Source organism: Mus caroli, chromosome 12 (genome assembly GCF_900094665.2).
Source record: "Mus caroli chromosome 12, CAROLI_EIJ_v1.1, whole genome shotgun sequence".
NCBI classification, from domain to species: domain Eukaryota; kingdom Metazoa; phylum Chordata; class Mammalia; order Rodentia; family Muridae; genus Mus; species Mus caroli.
Window position 1 is genome coordinate 54,455,290 of NC_034581.1, and position 14,653 is coordinate 54,469,942.

General features: G+C 41.8%; 2 protein-coding genes across 3 annotated transcripts in view; one reads left to right on the forward strand and one right to left on the reverse strand.

The window, feature by feature from the left end:
- The window catches only part of Sec23a (Sec23 homolog A, coat complex II component), a 51,777-nt gene extending 41,000 nt beyond the window's left edge, over nt 1-10,777 (reverse strand). The window contains exons 1-5 of one of the 2 annotated variants that reach the window (XM_029484538.1): nt 10,602-10,777; nt 5,820-6,061; nt 4,092-4,149; nt 3,323-3,409; nt 772-1,008 (exon numbers count right to left, since the gene is read on the reverse strand). In XM_029484538.1, the coding sequence (XP_029340398.1) occupies nt 772-1,008; nt 3,323-3,409; nt 4,092-4,149; nt 5,820-6,040 (603 nt within the window). In that variant the 5' untranslated portion in view covers nt 6,041-6,061; nt 10,602-10,777. Of the gene's footprint in view, nt 1-771; nt 1,009-3,322; nt 3,410-4,091; nt 4,150-5,819; nt 6,066-10,601 lie in introns of both variants that reach the window. The other variant, XM_021178863.2, reaches the window with a different exon arrangement.
- Nucleotides 10,778-12,150: 1,373 nt separating this feature from the next.
- Nucleotides 12,151-14,653, forward strand: part of Gemin2 (gem nuclear organelle associated protein 2) — a 16,383-nt gene continuing 13,880 nt past the window's right edge. Inside the window, exons 1-2 of the mRNA XM_021179152.2 lie at nt 12,151-12,393; nt 12,749-12,833. Coding sequence (XP_021034811.1) covers nt 12,257-12,393; nt 12,749-12,833 — 222 coding nt within the window. The 5' untranslated portion in view covers nt 12,151-12,256. The remainder of the gene's footprint in view (nt 12,394-12,748; nt 12,834-14,653) is intronic.

Below are 14,653 nucleotides of genomic sequence, written 5' to 3' on the forward strand. Positions count from 1 at the left end.
AAACAACAGGCTTTAAAGACAGGCCCAGTGATGCAAACCTGTGCCCTGCACTCAGTAGGCTGAGGTAGAGACCAGTAAAATGCCTTCAGTCACATCAAAGTTTAAAGATACAGTTAAAAGTAGATAGTCTTGGGCTATCTACAGTGTAGTCAGTAAAGTGTTTGCCTCAAAAGCATGAAGACCTGGGTTCAATCCCACAATGCATTAAAAAATCTGAGTGTAATGGAGCAAACCTGTAATCCACTAGAGTGGTAGAGACTGGTGAATGGATCCCTGGGGATTCAAGGGCCAGCCAGCCTAGCCTAATCATCAAGTTCAATGAAAGATCAAGGTCAATGAAAGATCCTGTCTCAAAAAATAAAGTAGAAGACACCTGATGACTAACAATGCATTAGGTTGCCCTAAGGCCTCCAGCCACACACATGCATTTATACACAAATAGTGACTATCTAAACAATGCACACAGTGAGATCCTAGTAAGTGTATAGAATGAAATTCTAATAAAGCCATCACAGAAATGAAACAGGTTACATGTGTGGTTATGGAGAGATACCCCAGAGACACTATGCTAAGTAGAAAAGTCTTTCGTTTGTATGACAGTTAAATTGCACAAGAAATAAAACTGATGTCAACACTAAAGCTAAAGCCTTGTATTAATACAATTATAATAGAATGAGTCATCCTATTTTTAAAAAAATACATGCATCTAGAAAGCATTCACTAACACATATAGTACACAAATACAGGTTCGACACTCCCGCTCTCCCTTACCTGCAGTTGTTTGGCAGACAGATCCTTTGTTCCTCTGAAGACATAGCTCTTTGAAATGCCTTCGCATCCAAGCTCATGAACCTGCACCATTCTCCCAAAGGTAATAAGTCCAACCAAAGCTGTAGGTGGCAAAAGGCTCAACGACATCTGCATGGATTCCTTCAGAGCCTGTAAATCCTCATCTTCTATGCAAGTATCAACCACATAGAGAAATATCAAAGGCATCTGGGGACCACGCTGTAAAAAGAAAATGCAGTAAGAAAGGTATTAACATTTTAGCACAATATTCAAGACAATCAGGAACTAATTAAAAATGCAAACAGTAAATATATTAATAGTGTATACAATGGAATTCTAAGAAAGCTATACAGAAATGAAACATGCCATGTGTGGTCCTGGAGAGAGATCCAAGGCACAGCACAGCATTGAGAAAGAGAGTAAGTTTAAAGGGCTGACAAGATAACTCAGTGTTAAAAGCACTATGGCACAAGCCTGATGACCTGAGTTTATCCCCAGGATCCACAGTAGGACAGTACTGACTTCTGAAAATTGTCTTCTGACCCTAAATGCACACTATGGTATGCACACATCTGCATACACACACGCACAGAGAGAATCATCATCATCATCATGAATTTTAAATGTAAAAATTAAATTTAGAAGCATATGTATAGCTGGGCATACTAATGCACACCTTTGATGTCAAAACTCAGAAGGCAGTCAGGAGAATCAACAGTCAAAGGCCAATCTGAATTCACAGCAAAACTCTGCCTCAAAAAGCAGAATACACACACACACACACACACACACACACACACACACACACATCTGGGTATGCTAACACACACCCTAAGTCATAGCACTTGTGAGGCAAGAGGCAGGCAGATCTCTGTGAGTTCCAGGCCAGCCAGGACTATACCTCAAGATCCTGTCTCAAGAAACACACACACACACCACACACACACCACACACACACACACACACACACAGAGAACACTTTGGTTTCCTATTTGGTTACATGTAGTTTAACTTCATATAAGCATTTACTACTTTTCAAACTGAGTATGCACAAGCACTGGGGAGACAGAGGAGAAGGGACAGAGTTGGAGGCCATCTTCATCTACATCGTAAGCTTGAGGCCAGCCTGACACAGATGACACTATGTCACTAATAATGAATAATCATTAATAATAATAATTTTTGAAGTATTTTTCAGATAAAACTTTAACAACTACGAAGTTCAGGTCAGGTATGGGCACACCTTTAGTCTTTAGTTGGGGAGGGATCACTTAGAACAATATATTCAAGATTTCCCTGGTTTAATAGCAAAGTTCAGTGCTAGATAAAAAATAAACCAAATAATATAAACCATGTACTGAGTTTTTGGTCAAACTGTATAGAATAAATTAAATAGCATTCTACTAATTAACATGATTGTATTTCTGTAAGTATAGACATCTTTCAAATTATTTTTGTTTGGGTTTATTTCACTGTTTAGCTATGTATATACGTGTGGGTATGTGGATATGTTAATGCAGATGCCCTCAAGTCCAGAGCAGGGCATCAGATCCACTGGAGTTACAATTACAGGCAGTTTTGAACAAAATGCCACGGGTGATGGGAACTGAACTCAGGTCCCCTGCAAGAGCATCAACTATTCTTAACCACTGAGCCAGACCAGCAGTTTTATTTAAATCCTTTTAAACTAATAAATAATAATGGGCTAATATTTATAAAATAGTTATCTAAGACTGAGGATGACTTTTCAGAAAATCAAAAACTAGCCAGGTATGACAAACATAGTGACTAGTTCAAGTGAAACATAACTATATCTGTTTCTATACCACATTCAGTAGTTTTTTTATTGGCCAGGTGTAATGGCGCACACCTTTAACCCCAGCACTCAGGAGGCAGACAGTGGCAGCCTGCTCTACACAGGAAGTTGGAGGCTATCCAGGGCTTCAGAAACAGACAGAGTCTCAAAAATATATTTAGTTTTTAAATTTCTACCTTTTCTTTTAATTTTTATTGTTCTGAGACAGAATTTCATAAAGTCCAAGTAAGCCTCAAACTTACAGACCAAAATAACCTTGAACTCCTGATACTTCTGCTTCCACAACCAAAGTTCTATGATTACAGGCATGACCTAACATGCCCAGCTCTCCACAATTAAATCTATAAGCAATGCTGTAAAACTGTTCACACTAGGAAGAAAAATTATTTTCCTAATTCAAGGACATGTTCATTCATAAACTCAGGGACACATCAGCAGAGTTAGCATTTCATGGACTAAGTCCATGGCAAGAGAACTTCCAATTATAAAATAAAGCATACGTTCACGCTTACTGATCAAGGCACACTGTCCTGCCTAGGATCTGACCAATCATCAGATAATCCCAGTTGGAAATGCCCTTCATCAAGTTGACCTTGACAGTTCTTACCTTTGAAATCCTCAGTTTGATTTGTTGGCACGCCCTTAAAGTCATCTCAATTTTCACATAAGCCCTTATCTACATATAGCTTTCTTAAATACCTACTTTTATGTCCTTACCAGAACTACATATTCAATGCTTGAAAACTGGGGTAAAAGCTCTGCAGGCTGGTTCAATTCAGATATCCCAGCATATGTAGGTGGAAACTACAACAAACAGAAAAAGAAAAAAGATTACCAAATTATTTGCCAGAAACAGAAATACAGTTTTAAATTCAAAATTATTTCCTTATCATTTAAATTTTTGCCTCTTTGGAGGGGGGAGAGGTGGGGGGAGTTGTTTTTTGCTTTTCTTTTTGTTTTTATTTTTGAGACAGGGTATTTCCAGGCAGTCCTGGCTGTCCTGAAACTCACTGTAGACCAGTCTAGTCTCATATAATTACTAAGAAGGTATTTCCAGCTGGTGAGATGACAGTAGATCAAGGTATTGCTAACCCTCACTAGCTTGGTCCCTGGGCCCATAGGTTTTAAGCAGAGAACCAAACCCCTCATTTATCCTCTGCCGTTCACCATTGTGTATGCATGCCCACCTACATGCAGCCAATAAACTTAATGAAAAGAAAACATTTTGTGCCAGGCAGTGGTGGTGCAAGCCTTTAATCCCAGCACTTGGGAGGCAGAGGCAGGTGGATTTCTGAGTTCGAGGCCAGCCTGGTCTACAGAGTGAGTTTCAGGACAGCTAGGACTACACAGAGAAACCCTGAATGAAAAAACCAAAGGAAAAAAAAAAAGAAAAAGAAAACATTCTGTTCTGTTTTATCCTTTTTAAACAGGCATTTCCCTATATGACCAGCACTACAGCATCAGCATCTGTAAAAGTTGTCCCTACCTGATTCCTTTGGTAACAAAAGTTGCAAGCCCAGAGTTTTGCTCGATAATCCACTTGGCTGTTGTAAGAAAAAACAGATTAGTTAGGCAATGTTTCAGTTCAATTTTACAAGGACCTTATGTTAAATAAAATTAATTTCATTCAAATGCATGAATGGATTAAAATTGATGATCAAAGTGATTGGTTTTTATTGGGGCATGAGGAGTTGAACCCCGAGCCTTACACATTAGGCAATCACTTATCACTAAACTGAGAATGGGTTGAGTTTTTTGAGTGACCTTTACTATCACACCCAGCTGAAAACATAACTTAAGTAGCAGTAATAAAGATTAAAGGGCAAGCAAGATGGCTCCCTGGGTCAAAGTGCTGTCCAAGAAAGCCTAGCAACCTAAGTCCAACACCCAGAGCCGTGGTAGAAGAGATCCAACTCCAAAAAGTTGTCCAGTGACCTCCACACACACAGTATCACACATGCACACACACACACATGTGCACACACATACACACACACACACAATTATTTTTTCATTAAACAGATAAAGAAAACAAAGATAATTCTAGAGAATGTGCTTGGAACAGCTCCTTTAAGCAGAGCCTTCTGGCCAGGCATGTCAGTACACTTGCAATCCCAACCGTTATGAGGCAGAAACAAGACCACTGCATCAAGTTCAAGGCTAGTCAGGCTACAGAGCATGTTCCAGGCCAGCCACATAGTGAGATTGCCTCAAAAACATAAATCAACAAACAACAACAAAGATAAAGGCGAATAAAAACAAAGGAGTGACTTCAGAACTTGAAGAATAGCCTGAAGGAAAAGAAGCCAACCACAGAAAAAGGTTGCAAGATTTCAGGCTGTAGGTAAAGTTGGTGTGCTCAAGGCTCAGAAAGAAAACAGATGTAAGATAGCACATTGATACAAAAGACAGATTGAGCCAGGCAGCGTGGCACACACCTCTAATCCAGCACTAGCAAATACCAAGTAAAAAACAAAGAATTCATAATGTTTTGGAGGTAGAACTCACTACATTCACAAGCAGACTAGATAGGAGAAGAGGTAGAAGAAAAAGAAATTTTTAAAATGTTTTCTGAAACTTTGCCTTAGATATGATAGCACCTTTTGGTTGGCACACACCTTTAATCCTAGCTCTCAGGAGGCAGAGGCAGGCAAATCTCTGAGTTCCATGCCTGCCAAGGTCTACACAGAGAAATTCTGTCTCAAAGTATATTAGCACCTTTTTAATATCACACCAACTCAATTATGACAGTCATAAGATAGGTTCATACATAGCTAGTACCATTAGTATCTTTAATAGGATATAATAGTTTTTATATGACATTTGTGTCTGATTACCAATTTACTATATCTAGAATACCAAATTTTAAGTTCTTTGTACTTGACTATAACTCTAAACAGAAAAAAAAAATGGATTTCTTATATAAATGAACAAGAAACAATCTATTTTTTTCTCTCTGTTGAGATGATCTCACGTAGCCCAGATTGGCTCTGAATTTGCTATGTAGCCAAAGATAATCTTAACAGAATTGCCCTGCCTCCACTCTCTGATTACTGAGTGCTGAGCACAGGTGCGTGCTGTTTTATGTGAATCGAGGGGTTGAGCCCAGGGCCCTGTGTATGCTAGGTAAGCATTCCCCTTGGCTTAGCTAATAGAGCACAAATTGCAGTTCTGAACAGTATTAGCACAGTAGTTTTTCCATGTATTTAATTACCATAAAGGATTCAAAACTGCACGGCAAGTGGTCCTACTGCACAGGACAGGCTCGTACTGGATGGGTGGTAGGTCGGGTCTTTCCTTCAGAGGTGTAAACAGGGCTGCCACTGGGACAACCATTCTTGTAGCTTCCAGACGACTAGATGGCCAAACATTCCAACTGAACCGGACCCCATCTCGTTCTTCATTTTGTTGGATAAATTCCAAATAGGTTGTCATGGTAGCACTTGATTCTTATTTCTGTCTGAAACATAAGTCAAAAGATATTTAAAGGTCCAAAAGCTTCATAAGAAATGAGCCTAAAGCTCGCAAGGCTGTAAGAGGAAGAGATGTTCACTCTTCAAATTGTTGACAAGGACCAGTGAGACAGGGTTAAAGGCACTTGATGGAGGGTCTGACGAACAGAGTTTGATCCCTGGGACCCACATGGTAGAAGGAGAGAACCGAGGTGCCCTCTGACCTCCCAATAAACAGATACAAAAATTATAAAATATGCATAGTTTTTAATTATAAAGGGACAAGTTCTCATCAGACTTTCTAGGAGACCATGTAATAGAACTTCTGCTATTTCTGAAGCTAGGTGGAGAATACTAATGGCATGATAAACAAAATGCCTATTAAGTGCTATCCCCAGGACTTACATCTTACAGAGCCCCTCACAGGAACTAAATCCTAACTTGTCAAAGCATTTGAGATATATAATTTTAACATAATACTTTACATTCCTAGGAGGGTTTAGGCTTCCTAGTTATTGTTTGTCACTGTCATTGTTTTGAAAGAGTCTCACTCTAAAACCAGGTTATCCTGAAAACCTCCCTGCTCCAGCTGGGGCCTCCCAAGTGCTGGGATTATAAACACATATCACCACAACCAGGTATCTTATTACCTTCTAACTGGCTGGCTAGGGTGCTGGCTTCCCCAGCTAGAGGACAGTCCTGCCTCTGGCTCGTAAGCTGGAAAGAGTGGTTAGTCGTGAATGAAGGCTAAAGAACCCAAATGCACAAAAGTATAGCATTCCAAATACTAATGCACAAAATGAAGACAATCGGGTTAAAACAAATGAAGCTGGAGAGATGGCAATAGCTATGAACACTCATAGCTCTTTGCAGAACAACTTGGTTCTGTTTCCAGCACCCACATGGTAACCAACAACCATCTGCAACTCCAGTTACAGGGGCTCTGACTCTTTCTTCTGTCCCCAAAGACACGAAGGCACACAAGTGGGTACACAGACATACAGGCAAGCAAAGAACCCATACACATTTATTAAAAAAAAAAAAAAAAGTAAAAAAGAAACTTAAAAGGAGGTAGGCATGGATAGGGAGGTGACTCTGTGATTAGGAGCACTGGCTGTTGGGTTCAATTCCTAGTGCCCACGTGATAGCTTACAACCAGATTCTATGGCTCCAGCTCCAGGGAATCTAGTACCCTCGAGAATCTGAAGCAAGAAGCACCCATGTGGTACACAGACATTCATGCATGCAAAACATCTATAAAAATAAAACAAGTTTTTTCAATTAAATTTTAAAAAATAATTTAAAATCATGGACCTACATTGTCAGAAGAACAAATATGGATATTAACGTTGCTAAGAGAGACAGTGGGGGGAAAAACCTGATTTTAAATGGATAGGATTTGTGGCCTTACTTTTAAAAGACTCCAGAAAACTCTGCTGTCTTTTCTGCATGTAAAAATAAACTACTAAGTGCCACGTACGCACCAGAAAGCAGGCCCTCACCAGATACCCAATATAGCATCTTGATTTGGATTTCTTCCAAAACTGAGAAGTTTCTAGTCAATAAAAATGCTGAAAAGACCAAGTTGGGAAGGAACTTGGATGTTGTCATATCTAGGATTAAATCTGTGAGCCGTGCACACTGATGGATGAGGCTGATGGAAACCAGCAGGCTTGAATGACTTTCCATCTGTTGCTGACCTGTTCACTAGGCTCTATCCTCAGAAAAAGAAGCAAAAAGCCCATGTGGTATAACCAGCAGAGAAAGGCATGGTGGTGCATGCTTGCAACCCCAGCATTAGGGGACACTAAGACAGAAGGATTGCTGTAACTTGGGCTACCAGTTGACAGAATGAAATCCTGTCTCAAAGAAACAAAACTAAAAGTGGGAGAAGAGCGAAGGAGCAGAGGTCATATATAAGAAAATGACTGCATGAATGAAAATCATCTTTTTTGCTTCCCCTCCCCCCTCCTCAGTTAGAATGCAGTCTTCACATACTTGTTTTATTTTTGGATTTGTTTATTTTAGGATATAAAAGTAAACATGTTTTTCTTTGGATCCTCAATACTGTTTAAAAGTATAAGAAGGTCCTGAGAACCACTGCCTTCGTTTCCTCTCAGTGAGAAAGATTATTAAAAGATTCAGAAAGTGTTCACACTTAGGCAACAGCAGGGTTAAATTTCTACAGCAGGCTATGTACTGGACCCCTATCCAGAATGCTTCTTTAAATGATTCATGTTTACTGTATGTCCACTGGTGTTTGGCCTGTATATATGTCTGTGTGAGGATGTCAATTCCCTGGAACTGGAGTTACAGTTGTGAGTACATGGGTGCTAGAAAAACCCTGGTCCTCTGGAAGAGCAGCCGATGCTCTGGATGGCTGAGCCATCTCTCCAGCCCCTGGACTGAATTCTACTCCACACCCTCATATTTTATTAGGACAAACAAATGCCACCTGAGTGATATGTGAGCACAGGATCCCTGTTGCTCAGTTTTCTTCTCTCAACCTCTCTCTCCACTCTAATGCCACTCACTGCTGTTCACTGAACATCTTAGCACTCTCACTTCCCAGCAGTCATCTGAAGCAGGTAGCACCCTGTTCTTACTTTGTCCAGCTACACGGTCATGCACAGCTTCCTTACTTCTCTTTCCAAAGTAGTAACCGTTCACGCTTCGCATCACAAAGCCCACCTCCAAAGTCCTGTCACAAACCTCCTTAGTGGGATGATCTATTTGGCAAGCACCTGATCATCCAATACAAACATTAGCCCAAAAATAGAGCCAAGCTTGTTGGAACAGGACTTTAATCCTAGCACTCAGGAGGCAGAGGCAGATGGATCTCTTGTCAGTTCCAGACCGGCCATAGTGAGACCCTGTTTGAAACACATACACACACACATACACACATCCTGAAATATTGTTAGAATGCAGATTTTACAAACTCATCTTTCTAAAACGTGATATAAGATACAAAAGGCCATTCTTTAAAAAAAAAGTCACATTTTTTCAATAATTTATTGAAATGATGACTATTTTAATTAAGTAATTTCTCCTGATAGAGCCAAAGCCTCAGGTCACTTTATCATAACACAGCAAACACTTTCCTACATCCTGAAAGGCTTCCTGAAACTGGCTATGTACCAGTTTTCTCTACTCCATTTTTACCCCCTTACGCATTCCTAATGGGAAAACACACAAATTTTAAGTAAATTAGTTATCTGTTACCACCTTACCTCCCTACATTTCAGTTGCAAATTTTCTTTTATATATATTTATTTCATTTTTGTGTATTGGTGTTTTGCCTGTAATCTGCCTGTATACTATGTGTGTGAAGTACCTGTGGAAGCCAGAAGTGGGCGGTGGATCCTCTACCAATGGAGTTGCTTGTTAACCAGTAAGGGGGGGGGGGGGGGAGGTTGAGATGAAAGGTATGTGGGTGTGTTACAAATGGTTGTAAATAGGTAATGAGCCACTGTGTGTGTATGTGTAGTACAAGAGGTTGTAAGCCAGTAGTGAGTTCTGTGTGTGTGTGTGTGTGTGTGTGTGTGTGTGTTTCTGTGCCCGTGTATGTGTGTGTATTCATGTGGATGAGCAACCAGTGCTCTTAACTTCTGAGCCATCTTCCCAGGCCCAGTTGTAAAATTTCCAATGAAACAGACTGAGTAACAAATTTTTGCTCTTGGGCAATAAACTTCTCTGGCCTTCAAATTTCACATCAGTTATATGAGAATTTTGGGGGCAATAATAAAATTGGTCGTTGAAACAATTAAAAAACAAAGGCCCTCTGATGATGCTGGAAAGAAGGAAGATGTAGTATACATTTAAATTTCTTTCAGTAAATGTGCCTAGCTATCCGTGGTTTAGGGTGGGGTTGTGTCACGTCAGAAGTTTAGCTGACAAGATGAATTAGACATCTCCAACTCTAGTCTACCTATGGATTTATTTTCCTCTTCCTCTTCCTCTCCCACAAACAGTAAAGCTCTACAGACAGAATAAATGCCCCAGTGCATGGTATTGCTCAGTTCTGAAACCTGATCATTAATAATCAAGGCCCCAGGCACTAGCTATACCTGGTGGTTTTTTTCTTTAACCTTTATAAGGCCCAAGGCCGAATTACAGGTGATGTAGTCACCTGGGTTCAAAGTCTAGGGCACTCCTGGGCAGTCAAGAAACGAACCTAGAGGCCCCAGGGCACAGGAGCCTTGGGCAGAGTTGGCAAAGCGTGTCACCCAGGAGGTGGGGATGGGTGCAGAGCCAGATGCTCAGACCCTCGGTCTCCATTCCTGCTACAGTCCTTCCACCTAAACTAGGAGGACTAGAGACGAGGGCGCTCCGTCGCCATGACAAGCACAGGGCTCAGCGATCTCGGTTCGGCGCTGGGCCACAGCCTCCGGCACGCCCCGCTGCTTAGGCTAGAACACAGCCGGGACAGAGCCAACAATCCTGACACTCCGGCCCGCCGCCCGCCTCCCGCCTCCCAGCTCTGATTAAGACCCCGGTGGAGCAGAGGTGGCTGCCACGCTAGTCCTTACCACGGTACCTACCTTGAAGCTCCGTGACGGCCACAGCCTCCGCCTTGCACAGTCGTCAGTCCGCTCCAAAGCCCTGTAGTAGCCGTGGCACCGCAATCAGGGGCGGCCCCGCCCCGCCCCCGGCCTCTAGGAGGGCCTCGGCCAGGACAACAAGGCTGGTGCCGCCTCAGCCACGTCAAAGGGGAGGAGGCGGGGAGGGGCGACCTACGGAGGGGCGGGGCAAGCGGAAGCAAAGGGCGGGAACAGTCCCGGAAGGGGCGGGGCGCGCAGGAGGTAATGGGCGCGATGAGTGGCGGAAAAGATGAACCGGGAGTAATAAAGAGGGTGGGGCGAGCGTGAAAGACGGCCAAGCAAAGCGAAGGGCGGGGACAATTCAGGAAGGGGCGGGGCGAGCAGGAAGCGATGCGATAGCCAGGGCGGGTAGAGGAAGGGAGGTAACCGGAGTAATAAAAGGTGGGATGTGGCCGCTCGAGGCCGTGCGTAGTGTTAAGGTTAAAATACCTGACTGGGGCATTGCTAGCAACGAAGAAAAAAAAAAAATTGTTAACCACCAGATGTAGCTTTCGCGTCTACCGTTTGCTTGAACGATTGTTTTTGTTTTCTAGTATAGTATATAGAAAAAGCTCTTGCAAGTTTTTTTTCCTGACATTGTATCCGTGTCCAAAGAGGAGAAAGAACGAAGCACGAGTTAACAATTATTTGAAGTATTCGCTAGAAAATAGATACTCGGATTCTCCTAATTTGGGGTTTTCGTCTGTGTGTTGTCAAGAGCCAATGAGAAGGCTCAGCTCAGGGACCTCACTTGCCTAGAACTCATAAGGCAGAAAAAGAAACTTTACTCCCAGAAGTTGTATTCTGACCTCCTCACCGACCCACATGCAATCGCAAAATAGTAATTTAAAAATTTTTAGCCAAGTATCTCACTCGGCTAGTGGTGATGATTCATGCCTGTAATCTCAATAGTCAAAGAAAAAAAAAAAAAAAAAGGCAGCCCAGTTTACGTTACACTACAAACTGTAGACCCTTCTAAGCCACAGAAGAGACAGTCTCAAAAACCTAAAAATTATCCTCGTGTGATACTTGGTACTCCAGAAGCTGAGGCCAGAGAATCGGATCACTACAAGTTTGAGGCTCCTTGAGCTACCTAATGAGTTCCAGAACAACCTCAACTAAACATTAAGATGCTATCCGAAAAAGTGAAAAACAAAACAAAAAGTTCTGCATTCATCCACTCTGTTCCCCGCGAAGTCAGAAAGACACCACCCTAAAGGGTTGTAAGATTTAGACGAATGTAATGTGTTTACAAATGGTTAAAGACTTTAGAACTCTAAAAATGGCGATTATAGCGATATTGTTCATTAATTTTAAAACTATTAAAGATTAGAAAGTTCATCCTCAGTCCCTGCCGCCTACCCAAGCTTTAGAAGAGAGAAACTGGGATTAGACAGAGCGACCTAGAAACTCTTCGGGAACCACTTCTGTCAGGAATTATTCTCGCGCGCTACATTCCACCACCGGAGCCATAAGCTTGATGCAACCAGCGGGTTTCCTGTGCAGCTCCGCCTCCTTGCGCCTTTAGCCGGTGGACTCGGCGGAGGTCGCTTAGGCGCCTGCGCCGTGCCTATTTTGGGCGCAGGCGCCGATCCAGACTGGCGGGAACGAGAACCATGGCGTGGGTTCCAGCCGAGTCTGCGGTGGAAGAGTTGATGCCACGGTTGTTACCTGTGGAGCCCTGTGACTTGACGGAAGGTTTCGACCCCTCGGTCCCCCCCAGGACGCCTCAGGAGTATCTGAGGAGGGTGCAGTGAGTGATTTCGCCCCGTGCGAGTGGGCTGGTTGTCGTGCCCCTGTGTACAGCCCTGGTGCCGCGCCTGACCCTTGGTGTGCAACAGTCCCCGCTCTGTTTGCGTTCCTATCTTTCGGGAGGTCCAGGAAATTTAAGAATTTATTACACCCTACGGTTGGCAGATATCTTTTGAACTTGATTGCACGTTAAGACGTGTGTTCTTAAATTTCTTTGCTTTTCATCTAGGTGTCAGGCGTTTCGTTTTTTCATTGGGAGCTTGCACTTTATTTCCCATTACATAATGAAGTAAAACACATCTCTGTATTCTACAAAGCGAAATAATAAGTATCATGTATGTATTACTTAATTGTAGGATCGAAGCAGCCCAGTGTCCAGATGTTGTGGTAGCCCAGATTGACCCAAAGAAGTTGAAAAGGAAGCAAAGTGTGAACATTTCTGTGAGTTTAACCAACCACCTGGGAATGTTTTAACAACACACACGTACACAACACGAACACTTTTCCTATCATATCAAAAATATCAGTTATGATGTGTATAAGATTAGATTGCTCCTTATAAAGTTAGACACCACTTGAAAGCTAACACAGGAGCGTTTTGGTCTGGAGGCCAGCCTGCATTGAGACCCTCTGAAAAATGTGTGTGTCATTTAAAAGATTACTTCCCCCGCCCCAAAAAAGTACTTCAGTTGTTTACTAATACTGACCTTTATAAATAATTAAGGATCTTTTTTCTGGATATACCTTTATAGTTATTTTTCAGGCTGGTGCACTGTATACTTTTTCAATTTGACCTGGTATCATTTTCTCAGAATAGAAACACAGCTGTCTTAGCACCTTTCTGTCCATACTTTTTATTCATTTGCTTACCAGCACACTGTTTATTAAGCAGTTAGGTTGTGCTGGGCATTAAGAGCACAACAGAGGATCATAAAGAAAAGGTCCCTAAAGACCAGGCCTGTTGGTAAGCATGCTTGTAATCCTAGCACTTGGAAGTAGACACAAAAGGGTCAAGAAGTCCAGATCATTCTCAACTACATTCTCAACTACTACATATTCCAGGCTACCCTGGAATATATAAGACTCTCATCTCAGAAACAAAGGAGAAAACTTCCCTATGCTTGGACAGTACCGGTCTCCTGAAGGGCATAAAGAATAGCCAAATAATTACATCATCTGGTCATTGCATGAAGAAAATAAACAGCACTCAGTAGTCAAAACTATAGAGCTAGAGAGATGGCTCAGTGGTTAAGAGCCCTGGGAGTACTTCCAGAGGATGCAGGTTCAATTCTGAGCAGATAGTGGCTCACCACCATCTCTAGCTCTAGTTCCAAGGGATCTGATGCTCTCTTTACACCTTTTCAGGTACCAGGTGTGAATATGATACATAGACATGCATGCAGACAAAACACTCATACACATAAAGTAAATAAAACTTTTTAGTTAAAAAAAAATCTCAGCCATTTATGGTAGTACATGGTTTTAATACCAGCACAAATGAATCAGAGGCTAGCCCAGTCTACATATTGATTTACAGGACATCCAAGACCACATAAGGAGACTCTATCAGGAAAAAAACAAAACAAAACTTGGAAGTAGGAGGGTGTTTCCTCTGGGAAGATTATATTAAACCTGAGGTCAGGTTTTTCTGTTTTTCAAGGCTTTTGACAATTTATGTTTGAAGTAATTCCTTTAATGTTTATAATTAGGGTATTTTAATTCATGCACTATAACCTTACATGTTTTCACTAGATGCACATGATTTCATGTATACTTGGTCTTTTTTCAAATTTACCCCACTGAGTTTTGTTAGAAGGTGATACCTGATTATTTGGGGTTTTTTAAAACATTTTTAGACTTGTTTCTGTTTTTTGTTGTTTATTTTATGTATGAGTGCTCTGCTGCATGTAAACCTGAATGCCAGAAAAGGATATCAGACCCCATTACAGATGGTTGTGAGCCACTACATGGTTGCTGGGAATTGAACTCAGGACTCTGGAAGAGCAGCCAGTGCTCTTAATGGCTGAGCCATCTCTCCAGCTTGACACCTGATCATTTGTTAACTGTGTGCTATTTTGGAAAATAAAAGTAAGACTTGGCATGTTGAGTATTTAACCACCTTGTTTGACAACTCTGGGGTTTCAATCATCACCATGCCAATCCCCACCTGTATTAGTTAGGGTTTTATTGCTGTGAACAGACACCATGACCAAGGCAAGTCTTATAAAAACAACATTTAATTGGGGCTGGCTTACAGGTTC